The 18,560-nt window shown below is 37.6% G+C and overlaps 2 protein-coding genes across 5 annotated transcripts in view; one reads left to right on the top strand and one right to left on the bottom strand.

Annotated features, from left to right (window-relative positions):
• The window catches only part of LOC145994692 (uncharacterized), an 817,464-nt gene extending 804,718 nt beyond the window's left edge, over positions 1-12,746 (top strand). Inside the window, exons 9-10 of the mRNA XM_083130852.1 lie at positions 1,601-1,744; positions 11,407-12,746. Coding sequence (XP_082986978.1) covers positions 1,601-1,744; positions 11,407-11,579 — 317 coding nt within the window. The 3' untranslated portion in view covers positions 11,580-12,746. The remainder of the gene's footprint in view (positions 1-1,600; positions 1,745-11,406) is intronic.
• Positions 12,747-16,107: 3,361 nt separating this feature from the next.
• Positions 16,108-18,560, bottom strand: part of LOC145994691 (insulin-like peptide receptor) — a 267,151-nt gene continuing 264,698 nt past the window's right edge. For all 4 annotated transcript variants that reach the window (XM_083130847.1, XM_083130849.1, XM_083130850.1 and 1 more), the window contains one exon: positions 16,108-17,984. In XM_083130847.1, coding sequence (XP_082986973.1) covers positions 17,343-17,984 — 642 coding nt within the window. In that variant the 3' untranslated portion in view covers positions 16,108-17,342. The remainder of the gene's footprint in view (positions 17,985-18,560) is intronic.

Here is an 18,560-nt window from a genome sequence, read left to right as displayed (position 1 = left end):
TTTTTGAAAAACAGAAAATGATTGATAAATGCATTCCAAATATAATTCTTTTTTACATTAACATAACTTTCATGCATGTATGTTTTACATATCTATATGGAACGTGGAGTGACGTGGACACTAAATTGTGTCTGTATTCAAAGTTCCTTTAATAAATATTATATACAACATATATTATTTAAATACATTACACAACCAATTCACCCATCTCACAGTAAACCAACAGCATAAATTACATAATGTCTCAAATGTGCACGCTCCCTTTCCTCAAAACAATTGTTCATTCATTTAAAACAAAATCAATTAAGACAAGTGTTATTTCTCTATCTGGTGATTTACAATGCATTACAACGAACAAATATACATTGCGAGCGAAGCGAATAAGAAAATTTTTGGATCCAATTTCTTTGCAGGCTGAAATGAATATTAATTTAATAGGGCGCAAATAATTTCACGGAACGCTATTGCATTATATCACAACTTTTGTGCCTCCCCTATGGTGTACTGGTAACATCGTCGCCTTGTGATCAAGGGGTCCCGGGTTCGATACCCGGTGGAGGCACATAGTGGTTCGGAACCCACTTTAAGCTATAGGCCCAGTCTCAATTAGCCTTTCTGTGCATAAGTAAACTTTCAAAAAACGCCAATCAATTTTAAAACTTTTTTATATGTAGATCGTTCGGCGCCCAGGGCCGTCTCCCCCCAACCTACGGTTCTCAACTTGATAAGACTAAGAAAAGCAGGGGGCATTATGTCTCCCCTGTGGTTGCGCCACTGGTTCGAGCCTTGCTTTTGAGGGTCCAACTGCCATGTACGAGACCCGGGTTTGAACCTGGGATTAATTGTCTCTGGCAGGATTGTTCTTCGTCCAATGGTTCCGGGACGCTGTCAAATTTATCTCCCCTTGAGGCACACTTTTAAAATATTTTTATACTGTATTTCTCAAATTTTTAGCGATTACTATAATCAATTTATAAAATCTAAAGTAGAGATTGTTAAGTGGAAGAAAAGGCATGGGTCTTAACATCGCTATCCAAAACAATAAATAAATAAATAAAAAGAAATATATATATATATATATATATATATATATATATATATATATATATATATATATATATATATATAACGAAAGCTTAAGTCATTACAACAATCGTTAAATTAACCTGTTTATGGGCTGCAGTAGCATTACACTTAAACTTACACGATTGTTCTTGCATCTTTTTTCGCATACGTCGATAAAAATAATCACGTGACAAGACTCGGTGAAACGATACAATAACATATGAAGGACTCGAGAGATATACGCGACTATTATAATTTGGATTCGAAGGCTAGTTAAATAATTTTTATTCACACAGATTAATCTAGACTTAACCTAACAGCTAACGCGTTCTTTCATGGTGATGATATTGCGATAGAGAGGAAATTGGGGGGGGTGACGTTTGCGCATCTCTTTCACCCCCGTACAAAGGTTCAACATTGTTTAAATTTTGATGGACACAATTTGGAGCGATCGAATGCATATTTCCATCATTATTGAAATGTACATACAACTTCGTGTGCGCTCAATCACTTATGACATTTTTTTTTTTTTTAGATGATGCAAGTGAGGTTGTACCTCGAGGTCCGCCAATGTATATAATGCTTATTAAGGATGGAGCTGGACTTGGCTTTAGTTTAGAAGGTGGCAAGGACTCTCCCCTAGGCGACAAACCCCTAACAGTGAAGAAGATATTCACAGGTAAGGCTGTCCTCGTGTATTAAGTATTAATAGTACAGTGGAATCCATGAGTATTACCGTGCAAATTGTCCATGACTATTTTCATTTAATTTTCTCTTACATCCAATGTTTTTAAGCGATGGATTTTTATGTATGCTGGTGCAGAAGTTATCAACAGCTTGTTTTGAGTTTTCTTTTAATTCTTGAAACTCTTATTGGGTCAAATAAAGTGCACGAACATGGTGATGCACGGTAATACTCATGGATCCCACTGTACGTTGAATATTTAATGTAGCTTCTGGCGTGTATTTCTATCTGTAACGTCCACAATGTGAAAGATAAATTCTTGAAACTTGCAAAATATTCTCAAGGCTATGCATTATGTATACGTATATTTTTTAATAACCTTGTTTTTGACATGGTCCATCGTTACAAGTATTCCATAATACAAGTTGTATAGGAAAAAGATAATTGTGATGTTGTTGTTACGTTTTAAAAAGATTCGTCTTTCATTTGATGCTGCTTCCACGTTAGTGTGCAATAAAAACGGTCGTCATTGTGAATTCTCCATATTTGGTGATTTTTAGCATATCAGGAAGTAAAAACTAACTCCCCGCTGATTTTCGACTCTACAGTTTTTTTTCCCTAGTTTGTAGTCAGTGTTTAGATTGTGTTTCTTAATAGTTTTGTTTATATTTTTACCAAGATCATATTATGACTACGTCCATAACAATAAAATTGTAATAGTAAGTAGTATGGTGCCCCAACCTTCGCAAAATAATATACTTACAATAAAACACTAGACATTGTCTTGATTGATAAGGCAAATGTCCTAAACAGTTGACGCGCCTTCATAATTTTTACACAAAACAACATAAGAGTTATACTGTTAACAAGCTCGTTGGCAACATTGATCAAAATGATCTGCCTACCCTGAAGTAACCAGATGATTATCCCAAGAGTAAATCAATTATCCGAACGACCGTCGCCACATTTTCGTGGTTCCGCTTCCATTCGTGCCGAAATGATGGTGGTGATGGTGTGGTTATGGCCGATACTCTTGTTCACGAACTGCAAATACGATTATTTACCGCCGGCACTTAATATGCTCTCGAGCGTGCCCGGAACTTCCAAACAAGAGGATCTTCCACTACCTTGACGAAGAATTTACGCTCGTTATGACCCCTGGTGGAAGTTTTTCCAACGTTGCAGGCCAAAGTAGACACTTACACGAGCAAATTTTCCCTCCAAACCCTCCTCTTAGAATCGGACCAAATCACAGGCTACGTTTCGCTGCTTCGAGCAACGGAGTTTGTCTTGTCCGGAAAGAAAGGATCGTAAAGAAATGAACCATCAAAACCACCATCTTTGGCAAAATACCGGTTTTTAAAGTTGAGATTCACCTGACAAGGAAGTATTTGTGCTAATCCACGTTTGAATACACGACAAGAGTTTTTAAGTGAAAGTTGTAAGGAACGAAATCGCGTTATTGAAGATTCACAACTGGTGCAGAGATTTTGATTCATTTAGCTGTATCTGGAGCCGCAGTAGTCTAGACTCTCACGCGGTTGACCCCGGGTGGGTGATCTAATGTCGGAATTTTTCCAGCTTTGTCTCCGCATTAAGCAGCTCTGGGGCGGTAGGAGCGTGGTGGTAATCACATCACCTCCAAAATGGTCGAGATCGAAACATTTGGGGGCTCTACCCCCACATCCCCCTCATGGCATGGTGTAAAGTGCACGGGAACCTCTAACTTACTTTATAATCACCGGATGTTGACATTTCTGTGCTTCCTTGGCGCTGGTGGGGACTGCACTTCCGGGTTTGAAAAGAATAACATTGAATTCAAAGGAGTAAAGGCAATGTCTTCGGAAAAGGCGACAATATTTGTGTGGCTTTTGGTTTCAACATGAGATAGGGAACAAACAATTTTCAAACAGACCCGATACGGAAAAAATCAAGTGGATTCAGGCAGTAAACCGAAAAGATTTGGACACAAACACGAGGGAGTAAACCCTGCAGTCGGCGCTTCATCAAATCAAATTAAAATATTTTACGTGCTTCGAAAATTATATCTGTCTAACGCACATGTTGACGAAATTTTAAAGTTGGAACTATTTATAATCATTTTATAACGCATGTGCCGGAAATTGGCATCCTTCATTTCAAGTTGCAAAAAAGCAGAAAGCTTTATTTTTATTGTTAATAACAGAAATAAAGTTCACTTGGTTAGTATTCGAACAGAGTAATGAATGTAAAATATGCATTAGATCGAAAAAAAATATCGAAAAATACAGGAACCAGGTTATAGTTCTACCATCCAAAGAATAAATGGTTCAACAGTTTTCAGAATTCGAAAAATTATAATTTCAGATGAGGTCACACAATACACTTGCAAAAGTTAATAACAAAATACAATAACTGTGCATTTCAGTATTGCAACTATGAAATGTAAAAGTATTAATGGAAAATAGTTGTGCTGGATATTCACTCGGCTTGTGGATCGAATAGCATGATAATAATAAACAACAATAATAATAAAATTCGAATAAAATTTATTTAATTAGGTCGATCATTTTTTATTTACTCAGGAATGGTTTATTTACTCAGGAATAACCTCCATAGCTGTACATAAATGAAGATTGGAATAAATTCTCAACATATGAAATCAGTTGTATATCCGATTTCAGTTAAGTCGATTTATCCATGCCGCCAGCCCCCCCCCCCCCCCCGATTTTTCGCGCTTTCGGTTTGGCAAAGGCCATTTTGGGAGCTACATTTTCTAACTGCAAAGATTTATTCGAGAAATTTGAATATGGAAAGAAAGTCTATAGACAATTTTAGAGCGGTGTAAACTTAAACTTGGGTACAGTGACTATTAATTCCATCTAGTAGAGGAAATAACAGATTTCACTCGGAAATAATTGCAACACAAATGTTTTTTTTTGTGCCAGATTGTGAGGAATGGTATAGTATATTAAAAATCTGCCATCTTGGAAAATGGCGGCATTTTTGAAAAATATATAACGTGCGTTGTACTTAAAATGTGAAGATAACCAAAATGAAAGAGCATAAAATTTGCTAAATTATGGTTTTCGTTTAATCTACCATAACTCTTAATTTAATTAGAAAGATTCAGATATTTTCTTTCATTTTTAGAATTAGCTTCAAAGTTTGTTACCAACACAAATAACAGCAAATATGTAAGAAACTATGCAATTTACGTTCTAAAGTCACTGAAGCATATTCATAGCTTATGATTTCTTCTAGAGATTGTTTTTTTTTTTTTTTTTTTTTCGAGTTGGGGGTTGAGGATATATGTCATCTGATAACAAACTTCGGACAAAAACAGGTTCATAACGTTCCCATAAGTGTTCTGGTGTTCTTCCCTATTGAAAAAACTCTGTAAAAAGTACCTTCTTCCATAAGCAAGGATGAAAAAAACTGTTTATTTAACAAATCCAAGTAGCCCTAACCATTTAAGGTTCCGTTGATGGAAAATTGACTAACCAATCGTGTGCTACACACAGCACGCCACACCATTAACTTACCAACACTAACCATTCAGCTTTGATCTGTCGAAAATGGGTTATCAGATAAAAAGCATCGAATATTCTGTTTATAAACTTCCTTATGAACATAAACATTAGCCTTGTCACTGTGAAGGACTTTTAATTCAATAGAAGCGTCACACTGTAAATTGTTCGCGACAACCATTTATAATGCGCAGCTCTTCATGGATGTATCCGATTAAAATCGTGTGCAATGGCATGCGAACTTCGCTCCCTAGACGTCACTTTGATCTCGATGCATTACCGATGCGCTAAACAAATTTTAAGGCATTTTTCTAACACCTCGAAGAGGAGCAAATTGGTACAAGAATTCAGTCATAACTTTTTACTGGTTAAAGATACGTCGAAAAAACCTTCACCATTGCATTTCTCGTGAAATTCTAGCCCATTTTGATATGTCGCACGACCCCCTTCCCATTTAAAATTCTGGGGGAAAGGAAAGGGAATGAAAGAGAAAGGGACGAGAAGAGGAGAGAGAGAGAGAGAGAGATAAGTTGAATTCAAGATGGCGGACATCAAGATGGCCGCCGACCGTGTGGGTGGCGTCAATGTGGTTCCCCCTTGGCCAGGCAATGATTGGTCATCGCCATTTTCACATTCCATGCCGCAGTGGCCTTGTACTGAGGGTGTTAAGTGACTTACTGAGCCACCCTGTAGTTTAATGCAGAGTCGTATATTTCCCTAAATTTACGTGTTCTATTTCATATGATATTGGTGAGAACGTAATATATATTTTTTTCTGCAGTGTTTCGTTCACTTAACGTTTGTTACATGGTGTTTTTGTTGTTTAAAAAATGTATGCACACAGTAGCGGCGATTAGACGTCTTCACTGAGCAAGGGGGGCCAAGGACAGTTTACTTTCTACTGACTGCAGTTGGAATTCGGGCAGATTATTTTGGGTCTAATCCACTGTTAGACAAGGCTTAGCATTAAGAGACCATAGTGCGGGGACAAAAAGTGTCTATGGGGGGGGGTGGAGGACTGCCCCCATGCTCCCACCTCTAATCGCCGCCACTGTCAATGCATTGAACTAACATTAACATAATTCAGTAAAATACGGTTCTAAACCGCTCACTCTCTCCCTAGAGTACATTGCAATTTTTGTCGAAAATACCTGGTCAATTACATTTCCTGTACATACAGGCGTGCACTTGTAGCACAGGTATTGCCCCTGATGCAGCAAAAGAAGGACATATGCGTAACTGATTGAAGATGTAAACTCCACTTCCCAGACGATCCAAATGTATCGTAGCCACAGAGCGACAATATCCTGTTATCTTTCAGAGTTGAACCAAAAGTACATAAAGATTTTTTCAGCACCTCAGAGCTTACACTTACATTAGCGTCTACTTCTGAACTGAGTAAGCCAACGATTGTTGAAAGTGGCGGAGTGGTTAGCACATCACGCTACGACGCCAGGGGTCCCGGTTTCGAATCCTGGCCTGAGCATGGATGTTTGCGAGTGTCCATTCATCAATTTCGACACATCATCGCTCATCCCAATCTTCGCAAATTAGCCAAAAGTGGCACAAGAAGCGAAGTAAAATAAAGTAAAGCAATAAAGCCAAACACTTTGCTTCTTCAAGTAGCGTGAAGGGTGCTGCATAAACTATGAAATGACCCACCCCTTGTGACAGATTGATTTGTTTTGGGTTATCTCGCGTCGTTTTTTTGTGTTGCCCGTGTCGGTCGGGTGGTAAAAAGTGCTCCCCTGTACTTAGCACCACGCCCTGAAGGCGTATAGGGGGTGTGGGGGTAACGCCCCACACTTTCTTGATCCGGTCGTGAGTGGGGGTAACCATGTTATTCAACGCTGTGTGGGCGCCGGGACCGCTTCCGTTAGAAAAGTTCCCGGATTTGAACCGGCCGGGGATCGAACCCGCGGTTTAGCATGGTAGTCAGACACGTTACCGACTGAGCCACCGCGGCCACTGCGTGCCCGGTTTGTCGCTGCCGGTTTAGTTCTGCATAACAGATTGTTGGATGTGTCGGTGCGGTCTTGTTCTGTCTGCCAGGTTGCCGGTGTCGGTCGGATCCTTTGTGTCGGGTTTTCGGTTACAGTCGGGTTGCTGGTGTCGTCTGGTTCTGTGTCGAGTCACCAGTGCTGGTCTGGTTCTTCATACAGGATTGCCGGTGCGAAATTGAAGACTTCTACATTAATATTATAATTTCCAAGTTTTCAATAGGTTTATTTTTTCTCTTCCCAATTTTGCCGAACTGGGCGGGGCGTCCCTCCTTTCCACGGCCCTGTATCAACAACAAAAAAGAAGATTTGTCGCCGCACAACCCTAGTATGATCCAGTCATGGCGCTAGATGGGGCAAAGGCCGAACTCGCATCGTTATTAGCCCAGGTTCATTTTTATTTGCTATTTAGGTCTCTTTTTAGATGCGTGTCCCCAAAAATATTTCCTCTCTGCCATCCAACTATTTTTTTTTTCTGGCGTTCTCACTGTGTTGATCCACATTTGCAGGAGGAACAACTTAGCACACACCTCATTATAGGAACGTCCTTGTGAGATCATTGACTCACTTTGTAACTGGCCATAGACCTTCCTCTTCCCCTCACCACTCCCCTGAATCTATGTTTATTCACTCTCGGCCATGAAGATAAATCAAGTTAAATTACAGCCAAGAAGAACAGTCATATAGCTGAACCTGGCTTTAATCACGTTCAGCTCGTCAGACAACTTCTCTGCCAACCACCCTTTCTTCTTTCCCTCCCAAGACTCATGTGTGCACTGGCTTAAGTTTGCATAAGTTACTTGTGTCCTAGTTGGGTCCATATTATTGGTATGCACACAGTGCCACCTAGTGTAATTGGTTGAAAGCATGGTACATTGCCAAATTAGGTTGCTAGGAGCATATTGTTTTCTACATAGACAATTGGCCTCTTTGGAATTAATTGAACGACTTTAGGAAATTGACATACTTTGTTTGCAATCGGAGGGAACTCATTGTCACTTACCAGTAAATTACTAATGATTTGTAGTTGTGCATCTGGTGTTTTAGGGTACTTTTTAATGACCTCAAAATAAACATAGCAAAATGGGCTTACTTAGCACAAAAGCCTGTGACAAGCTTGAAGAAAGCTGACAGTTGGCTGTGACAATCCTTGGTGCAACGTAAAAACTGCGCTACATTGAAAATATTTCATGTAGAATACAGGAAACGTTATTCTTTTCATATTCTACCATTTCATTCATAGATTACATTTGCCGGTGTCAGTCAGGTTGTGCAAGCCAGATTGCTAGTGTCGTTGTTGGTTTTGTTAGAGTTGTGTGTACCAGGTTGTCAGTCAGTAGGTTTGTTTGTGCTGGGGTCTGTCTGATTCTGCATACCAGATTGCCGGTTTGGTTCTGCATGTCGGGTTGACACTGTCGGTCAGGTTGTTCGTGCCGGGTTGCCAGTGTCTTGTTGAGTTGTGTGTGCCAGGTTCCCAGTGTCGGTCAAGTTGTGCATGCTGGGTTGCTGGTGCCAGTTGTTGGAGTTACTGTTGCATTATGTAGTAAGTGTATTGCAGTGTCACATAATAATATAAGCTAAGAGATTACTGTTATTTTGATGTCATGGTGATGGTGTTTTCTTTAAGAGCAACACCTGAAGTATTTTTAAAATAAGGCTATTAATTTTCATTAAAACCACAAAAATGTATATATCATGGTCATTGCCAGAATTATTTGTAGGGGTGGGGGTGGGAGGTCAGGAAATGGATGAAACTTCAATAGTAGAAATCTGCTTTAATTTCATCTTTTTTATTTATTTTAAATTTCACACAGTGCACCGAAATTCAGTTATTATTAACTTTTACTTGCCTTGTTAAAAAAAAAAAACTTTTAAAAGTAGGAGGAAATTGTAGCCATAGCTTTTGTATTGTGTCCTCACATAAGTGTCTAATTTTGAATTTTTTGAAAACTGTAAGACAATTAGTAGTTCTTTGGTTTAAATGCAGAAGATAAAAAAAATACTGGTTTGTGTATTTCAAACTCAATTTTTTTAAATGTATTGCATTTATTAGTTGTTTATTCTGTTCAAATGATAGCTGACTGGACTTTATTCTGTTATTAAAATGTTTTTCTTTTGTAACTTGAAGTGAAGGATATGATGGGCTTGATGGACCTGTTTGGGGGGAGGGGGGACAAAATCCAGCTCACCTGGGTGAAAATTTTATCTTGAGCCACCCCTGTTATAACATGTTCCTGCATTATAAGTAGTTGATTAACCCTTTCGAGGGGGCTCATTTTAAGCAAAATGTAACATGTTGGAAAATTTTATTTTAAAAAAAAGTTGTAATAACACGATAGATGCCAATGCTCGTTTTATTCAGAATTTCCAAGGCTTTTGTTCAGTAAGGTAAACATGTCGATATGTACCCATTTTTGGAAGCAACAGAGGAATTTCAATTTTTTGCTAGCTCCCATCCGCTAGCGCCTAACGATCTGGGCAAACCGCCACTAGTCGCAAATAGTAAATTTAATTAAAAGAAAAGAAAAAACTCTAAATCAAGGAGAATTTTCATCACAACTGGCCACAGAGACGTCATCAGAAATGCACCCATCGATCAGAGCAAACTGCCACTGGTCGCTGATTGTCCACGTTATATAAAGGCGAATACGACAGCACAACCAACAATCAGCCAGGAGGTGCGTCAGAGTCTACTGGGCGATGATGGCAGATGTGAGGTGAAAGCTTGGAGATTAAACCCAAAAAGATTCAGTGTATATTTTTAATTTGGTTTCCTGTTTATTAAACTTATATTACCAAAATATTTGTTTGACGAAATATTCGTCATCCGTCCTTGAGTTATTTCTGACATTTATAGGCCCCGCCCCAAAAGGGTTAATAGATAAAATCCAATGCTTTTATGCAGTGCTCCAATATGAACCTGATGACTTACCAAAATAATAAAAATACTGCATTTTAAATATTTTAGAGAAGAAGTAAAAAATAAGTCAAGCGACACCATAAAAAGGCTAGAAATACAAGAGATTCGCTAAGTTTAGTGCATCGGAACGAGAGCCCAGTACTATTCCCCGTGGCCCACTCGCGCTACGTTTCCTATTGAAGGCAATGGTGTTCGCTGGCCCAGGTCATCACAGAAAATGTGTGAATATCTCTACTTGCTCTGAAGACACCCAACGACCGCTTTAAGGTATGGTCATAAAAGGCATTTTTTCCCATGTTTACGGCAGGGTTTCTCTGACGTCATCAAGATTAAAAATTTTCAGTGATATTTCCATCATTGTAAAACATGCAATGCAATGATCTAATACATGCAATTGGTGATTTTTTAAAAAATAAACTGAAACATCAGACTTTCTTTCAATTATGTTAGACGAACCATCTAATGTTAACAGTAGGTCTCAATTGTCAACTGTGTCGAGATCTGTGCATGAGTAGGAGGGTTATTTATTGTTCATGTAAAAATTGTCAATAAGTAGAAACTGGAGGATAAATTTATTATTGTCCAAACTTATGATGGGTCGGCAGTTATGTCTGGTATGTCGTCCACGACGAGTACCCGAAGGTGGTGTTAGTTACACATTGCTACACTCAAGTATAGATTTAGTGCTGTCCCAGGGAATGAATGAAATACCATTTATTCTTATCCACTTTGAAACGCAAGAACATTAAAAGAAAACCATCCCATCCTTCTCGCAACCCAGGTGGTGTTATAAATCACGCTTAGTTAACACAGTTGAACAGTACAGGGAGCCAATAATTAACATTTTTTCTAATATTTGATGAAACTGAAATGGACCGGGCAAGTGTGGCACAGCGTATGGGTTTGTGCACTTTGTGCAATGCTTTCAAACTATTTTTGCTGAAGACATTTTCTCCTTTGATGAAAAGTTTCTCTTGGGTTATCCAGGTGAGTTGTGGAGAAGATTCCAAGCTTTTGAGAACTAACGTCACTCATCTTCATCACATATCTTCAGCGATATTTTTGCCATTTACAGAGGAGAAATATTGTGCTCCCCCCACCTTCTTCCAGGTTAGAAAGATCGACCCTGACATTTCACAAATCTTGTAATGACTATGTAATAATGTCACGCTTCACCACTGAATATGAACCGTTATTAATAGGCCTTTTTGTTTTTCTTTTCTTCAGGTGGGTCAGCTGAAAAGAATGGTGAATTACACGTTGGAGATGAACTGCTGGCTGTAAATGACACAGATGTTACAAACATGTCTAGAATAGAAGCCTGGGCCCTCATGAAGAAGTTACCAGATGGTAGTGTAACCCTCACCGTGAAACACAAATTGGAGGAAACAAAAGCATAATGAAATGTACCAGTGAAAAATAACCACATGGTTTGTGGTTTAGGATTTGGTTTTTCCGTGACTGATTAAAAGGGGAAAAAATACAGTGGCGCACTGTGTAAAACTTATGCAAGGATAAGAAGTTGTGCTTCTGCACATTCTTTATAGTGTAGTGTGGATCATTATTCATATTACGGGAAGTTAAATTTTGCGATAAATTGTGCAAAAAAATACTGTACAGTCCAGATGCCAAATGAAAGACTATAATTATGGCACTGGTTATGTGAATATGTAATTGTACCATGGTGTATTTGTGCAAGATTAGGGTCTATGTAATGCCATAGCATTGGCTTGTGCCTGGGAACATTTATAGAATACATGAATAGGCAAAACCATTTATTCTTATATAAATTCTATATATTTCTGACATTGTGTATGGATACTTAAATATTTGTTAACTAACGACTAACAGTGCAAATGCATAATATCACTATTCTGTGATGTCAGTGCCTTGATTTCTTTTTTGTGAAATGCTGCGCATGTATTTAACTATTTGTTCCTGTGCAAAGGACTCTTTTTGTTGCATAAGAGCTGTATGAAAGAGGGTTGTATTGCAAATTACATTAATTAGCATAATACAAGTGCAAGGAAAAATGACATCTTACTTTGATATTTGTTGAAAAAAGGGGGAAAATCAAACTTGAGACAGTGCTTGTATACAAATTGTTGAAACTGTGATAATAATAGCATAATGATGCTATGGAATATGGGGTTAGTTACAGGGAAATGCTTTTTTTTTATGTCATTGGAAGAGAGTTTTTTTATATATAAATATATATATATACACACATCAACCAGAAATATAAAATGTCTGTAGTTTGCTTTAAATTAATTGTATGTAAATTCTGTTATACAGCCAGTCTAAAAGAAAACAAAAATGTACAGAATAGCCCAGGTTGTGGTTGTTTTATATAGACACGTGTAATCAGTAAAGAAGATACATGGCCCACTGACTGTTAAGTATTGCTTTTGAGTTTTCCTTTTTTTTAAAAAAAATGCTAATAACGTCTAGTAAAGAAAGCTGTTAAATACAAAATATTAAATTTGTGCTTTGAATCTGTATGGAGCGTGTTACTGTATGTCTTATTTATGGGACTACTTCAATAAAAAGTCAAATTGTTTATTACAGATGTCAGTTATTTTGCAAATGCTTGTTTGCCTGTAATGGGGGATGAAGAGAGTGTGGGAGAGAGAGAAAGAAGGGTGGAGAGAATAGAGAAATGATAGATTTCTCTAGAGAGAGAGGGGAGAAGATATATATTCCTATCTTCCTCTCTCCCCAGAGAGAGATTGGAATGAAAAAAAATACTGGGTGAGAAGTTTTGAATGTCCTCCCTAGAAAAGAAGAGCTTCCTTTTCATGTCCCTGCCAGTGTGTGCGAGAAAGAGAGAAAAATGTTGTGGTACCTTCAAACAGATATATTTTCGATTGAGAATTTTTTTAATGGAGATTTTTCTTTAAAATAAAAATAGCCGCTGATAAGGTTTATAACTTGTGATGTTTTACTCACTATAAGATACTTGACAAAGTATAGAATTTTCTTAAATCTTAACAGTGACCATTTAATTTAGAATGTCCCTCCCAAAAATTCTTAAATTGCAAATATCTCACATGGTTGGAAAATTTTGATCTTACTGTGATACCTTTGAAGGTTTGAGCAAACCGGTTTACATGATTGATGTACTTATATACATACTTTGGTGACCCTAGAACTACCTTAACTCACCCCCAAAAAATGAGAAACACTCAAGATGAAAAGTTACAGAAAGGAAAATCAAGTCTGAAATAAACAAAGTTGCAAGAAAGTGCCAAAAACAAGGAAGGTCACATACAAAGAAAGTAGCAAAACAAGGCGAAAAACAAGTTACAGGAAAGAAAATCTTGAAATCAAGTCTCACACAAAGTAGCAAACAAGGTGAAAAACGCATGTTGCATGGAAGTTCCAGGAAAGAAAATAAAGTCTCACATAAAGTAACAAAACAAGTTGCAAGTAAGTTACAGGAAAGAAAATCAAGTCGCACAAAGTACAAAAACAAGTTGCATGGAAGTTACAGGAAAGAAAATTCACAGCTGCAAGTCTCACAAAGTAGCAAAAGGTGGAAAACAAGTTGCAAGAAAGTGCTAGAAACAATGTCAAACATACTGAAGCCCTTTGTAGAATGCAAATTGGTGATGGTACATTTGCACAAGTTTTTCCTGCTCTTGGTCCAAATTATTACATTAAATGGAATAATCCCATTTCCAGGTGACATAGTAGTTATTATCAGAGCTAGGAATTTTAGGTGCCAAAATTTGCCAATGAAGGTGCAAAAAAGGTGCTACTTTTCAGATGTAAAATTTATTGTGAGCAGTGCATATATATATGTTTCAACTTGTCTGGATAAACGCAGAGTATTCTCTGGTTTTAAATCGTTTAATATAACTAAGCAAAGAAAATTATCTGATACATTAGAAAGCAATATAAAGGAAAACGTGCTTCTTCTTACTTGCTTAGAATTAGTCATATAGAAAAATACATTCAAAATTTCTATGTTCTTCTGAGTGAGGCTACATCTGTGGGTACTACGCAGATACTTGTAAGTTGAAAAAGAACGTTCAACGTCAACAGACATAAGTGGTGCATATTTTGTTTTCAACCGGTAATCCACATCCTTGTTGGTTGCGATTTCTTGAACATCAGGGTTTTTGGCTAAATTTTGTTCTAACTTCTCTTTCCCGACCCCTTGCAGATCTCGTTGCACATCCATCAAAACAGCCCACTGTGCTTCCTTTTCAGGACACTGCTCTTCCAGTTTTGTGATTGCAGTAGTAAGGAAAGAGAAGCCGTGTACAATATAGAGTTCATCTTGCAATTCCTGTTTAAGTGCAAGTTTTTTGGCTTTTTCTACAGCTGAGGAATCACTAGGCAAAGCATCTAAAAATTTCGATATTGTATGGAAATGATTCCAAATAAACACTGCAGCTTTTAACCATGTATCCGATCTAGTAAGGATGGGAGAGGGTGCTAATGGAAGTTTCGTAATTTCTACGTACTTCTGTATTCTAGAAGGAGTCTTTTTCAGTATTTTTTTAATGCTAGAAACAAATTTGTTCACATATGTACATTCATCTTTAAGAGCTTCACAAACTCAATGCAAAGCATGAACAATGCAGGCCACATGTTTTAAGTTAGGATACATAGTCTTCAGATTAGAAAATGTAGCTAACATGTAAGATGCTTGGTCTGTAAGAACTAACCACACACTTATCATATTTTACGCCCTCCAGCCACAATACAAAACATCCATCATTGAAACTTTGCATTGCACTTGCATTATCTGTTTTGCCGAGAAAATAAGTTTTTAAAAGCATGGGTTTCACTTGATGTCCATTGAGAGGTGCTACTAAAATGTTCAAAACGTACCTGTTTTGCCTATCTGTGGTTTCATCTAGTATGAAATAGACTGGATGGTCAGCTACTATACTTGCCTGATCTGCGAGATTTTAGCTTCATAAAGAGGTTGAAGGTAAGATTTCCTTAAGGTGCTCTCATCTGGAACTGACTTCCCAGTATATTTTTGCAAATATGATTTCATGACAGGATTGTTAAGTTTCCACAGCTATAAATGCCCTTGCTGTCTCACTGAAAAATTCATTTGTATTTCTGGAACTCGAAGATGCAAGCGCGTCACCAATGAATTGCTGTCGCTTCCCACCTTTACCATCTCGTAGTTCTTTATTCCTGACATGCTTCCCACTTTGTAGATGCTGCACAACCCGAGTGGGTTGGTGTTTGTCATCAACAGCAATAGAAATATCACACACATCACACCTCAGAACAGATCCATCGCTCTGAATGCCTTCACCGCTAAACTGTTAACAATGTCCTGCAGTTTCCCAACATTTACTTTATGTTTTGGCATGGTGAACAAGCAAATCCGATGCATCGATCACAGACTGCAGTTACCTTGCTCCCTCAGAGCCGAGAAGGAAACGAAAATAAAACAGCTTTCCTACAACAATTCATAAACAATACAGCATAGGACAAAAAGAGCACAACTTCTAGCAATTGTAACGCGTCATTGTTGGCACTGTTTAAAGTCCGCATGCTGCACGCTTACTACATTAAGGTCCAAGAACTGAAGAAAGTCGATTCATTGTTGTGCGGTAAACAAGAATCGCGTGCCAAGAAGCCGTGCCTTGAATGTGGGTGGGGTTAAACAGCGCGCGAGTTGTATTAAAAAAATGATAAAGATGCAAAAAGGGGCGAAAAGGTGCAAAAGGTTCTGCGATTGTGAAAAACGTGCAAAAAGGTGCAACCGAAACACCATGAGTAGAGTTCAATACGTGCTTATTTTGGGGATGAGTCACTTTTTTTACCCATTTTCACACAAAAAATTTAAGGTGCAGCACCTGAAATTCCTAGCTCTGAATTATACACACATTCATTTGCAGTTATGATACATATTTGAATATCTGTAAAATGATATGAAAGTAATAATTAGGATGGTTCTCATATTTATTTAACTATTTATTTCTCAAATGCTATTCCCAAGACGAGCTTGGGTCATTTTCTGTAAATACTGCAACAACTTCACACAATTTACATCTCTTCACAGACAGTGAATCTTATCTTTCATACTGATATATATTGTCTCACAAGACTGGAAACTAATACCATTGTAATGAATACTTCCAATTCTTGCCTCCTTGGCAAATTCTAATAGTGATAGTGACATTTGATAGAAGATAAAAGCTATTGCTTTGCTTACACATTATCAAACAAGTTACCAATTCCAAAGACAACCAATCAAAGTAAAGCAAAAGTGAATTTAGAGAGATTTCTTTCAGTCTTTACCTGTTTCAATAACAATACAACGATATATCAGTCTTCAGGTGAAAATCCGTCATGTTACAGTGAAGTTCCATCTTGCAAGCATGTAAATTTACACTTCTCTACACATATTTGTAAAGAAATGCTCTAATATGACTCTATACATTATGCCTTAAATAATTATCAGGTCCCTCTTTTTCCCTCTTGTTAAGTATACTTCACAATCCTTAGATGTCCACTTAAAAAATGAATTCTTTCTTTTTCTTCTTCAGTAACATAACCATTTCCTTTAGTTTTTTTAATAATTATTGTTTCCTTGGTGTGTGATTGTATGAAAAAATAAGAAAATCAAACCTGTGGCACTAAGATTCTTAAACATCTCGGTTTTTTTATATAACAACTTAACAACACTAAACAAATTTATAACTATCTACATACATCAAAAACTTTGTGAGCATTTATGTTCTTCTATGAATACTGTCATACATGATACACAAGTGAAAAATAACTTAAGGTTGATATGCTTGTGGTTTGGAATGAGAATACATTATTTAACTCTCTTTTTTTAAGATGTGATGTTCTATGATATCGCTCTCCATGAGGATGAAATGGGGCATGTGGTAAGAGGATACTGAGCAGAAAAGCCCTATATGCAAATAGCAGTAATGGTACACAAGGAAAAGAATAATACATTCGTGTTCTCAGCACAAGTGATTGTTTTTCTATTGTTCATATAGCATTCAGTCAATACTTCATGTAATAAAAAAAAGAAAATGTTACGTATTTTCTTTTTGGAAATTTATGGCACCTTAGTAAAAGTCTACAGTGCTGCTTCTTTAATTATTATAACCCTGATAACCACTGACAGAAAAAAAATGCTATGCACAAATAGGTAACACAAATATTAACAACTAGCACTCGGTTGTCTTCATGACGTTTGGTCCGTGTCGGCCCATCACATAGCCGTTCGCCGTGCTTCCGTTACTGACCTTGCTGCCCTTACTACTGTCACTAGAGTATACACCTTTCGAGTTCTCACCCGACGACCACTGAACTTGCGGCTGTGATGGCTGTGCAGTTTGTTGTAATGTTACAGGGGGAGGAGGAGGAACTGATGACCGTGCACTTGACATTATAGTTTGTAAATGTGGAGAAAGCACGGATGGCCTGCCGATCTCGAGGGAAACTTGCCCATCGACGTCGTCGTCGTCATCAAACTCCATCTCACTTCCCGAACCAACAGAGAAATCTTCGATATCTCGAGACACCCGCAGGGGAGTTGCCGGCGTTACGGGATGATCTTCGTTCTCATCTCCGGCATCGTGTGCACGCAGTTCTCGTCCTTCATCACTGTGATAAAAGGAAACCTGAGCAAAAGACGAATTTACATCTGGGATCAGCAGTGATACGAGCTCGAGGAATGTCGGCCTGCTCTGTGGTTTGTGTTGCCAACACATGCGCATCAATTCATATAATTTATCGGGACAGTTTTCCGGTCGCTCCATTACACCACCATCAATGACATACCTCAAGACTTGGTCATTTGAGAGACCCTGTAAAAAAGAAAAAGAAAACTAGTGAGTAAAAGTTAGAACATAAAGGCATTTATGCAAATTGTAGCAATTGAAAAAGCAAAATTGCTGTACCTTGCAATTATTAGAAAGTCATGCACATGAACAACAAAACTGAAACAAAGCGTCAATCCTAAGACTACACTGAATGCAAAATATAATATGATTATTTTAAGTGGTTTTTAAATAAAATAATAAAAAATAAACAAAAACTAATAACCATATTCTATTCATTTCATAAAGGTTCGCATAACCACAGCTTGCAAATGATTAATAAAAATAAATAAATTTGTGGATTGAAAGGTTGCTTTCTAAAACCAATGTTTCAAATCTGTTGCCAGGTTCTTCTTCATGCTTCATGAGAATGATGGTTAAAAGAATTTAAAAAATCAATTCATTGAATACTGCCTCATGGCCAACAGCTGTCTGATTAAAACTGGTGGGGAAAACTGGGAATTTTATCGGGGGATGGAGGAAGGATCAATCCTTGCTTGATTAATGCAAATTATTCTCGCTTTGAGCACTTTTCTTTGCAGTTCCTTTTTATGTACAGATATT

The sequence above is a fragment of the Lepisma saccharinum genome, chromosome 11 (genome assembly GCF_977018435.1).
Source record: "Lepisma saccharinum chromosome 11, izLepSacc3.1, whole genome shotgun sequence".
Lineage (NCBI taxonomy): Eukaryota > Metazoa > Arthropoda > Insecta > Zygentoma > Lepismatidae > Lepisma > Lepisma saccharinum.
The sequence above is the reverse complement of the archived record's forward strand: the minus strand, read 5'-3'. Positions and strand labels throughout refer to the sequence as shown.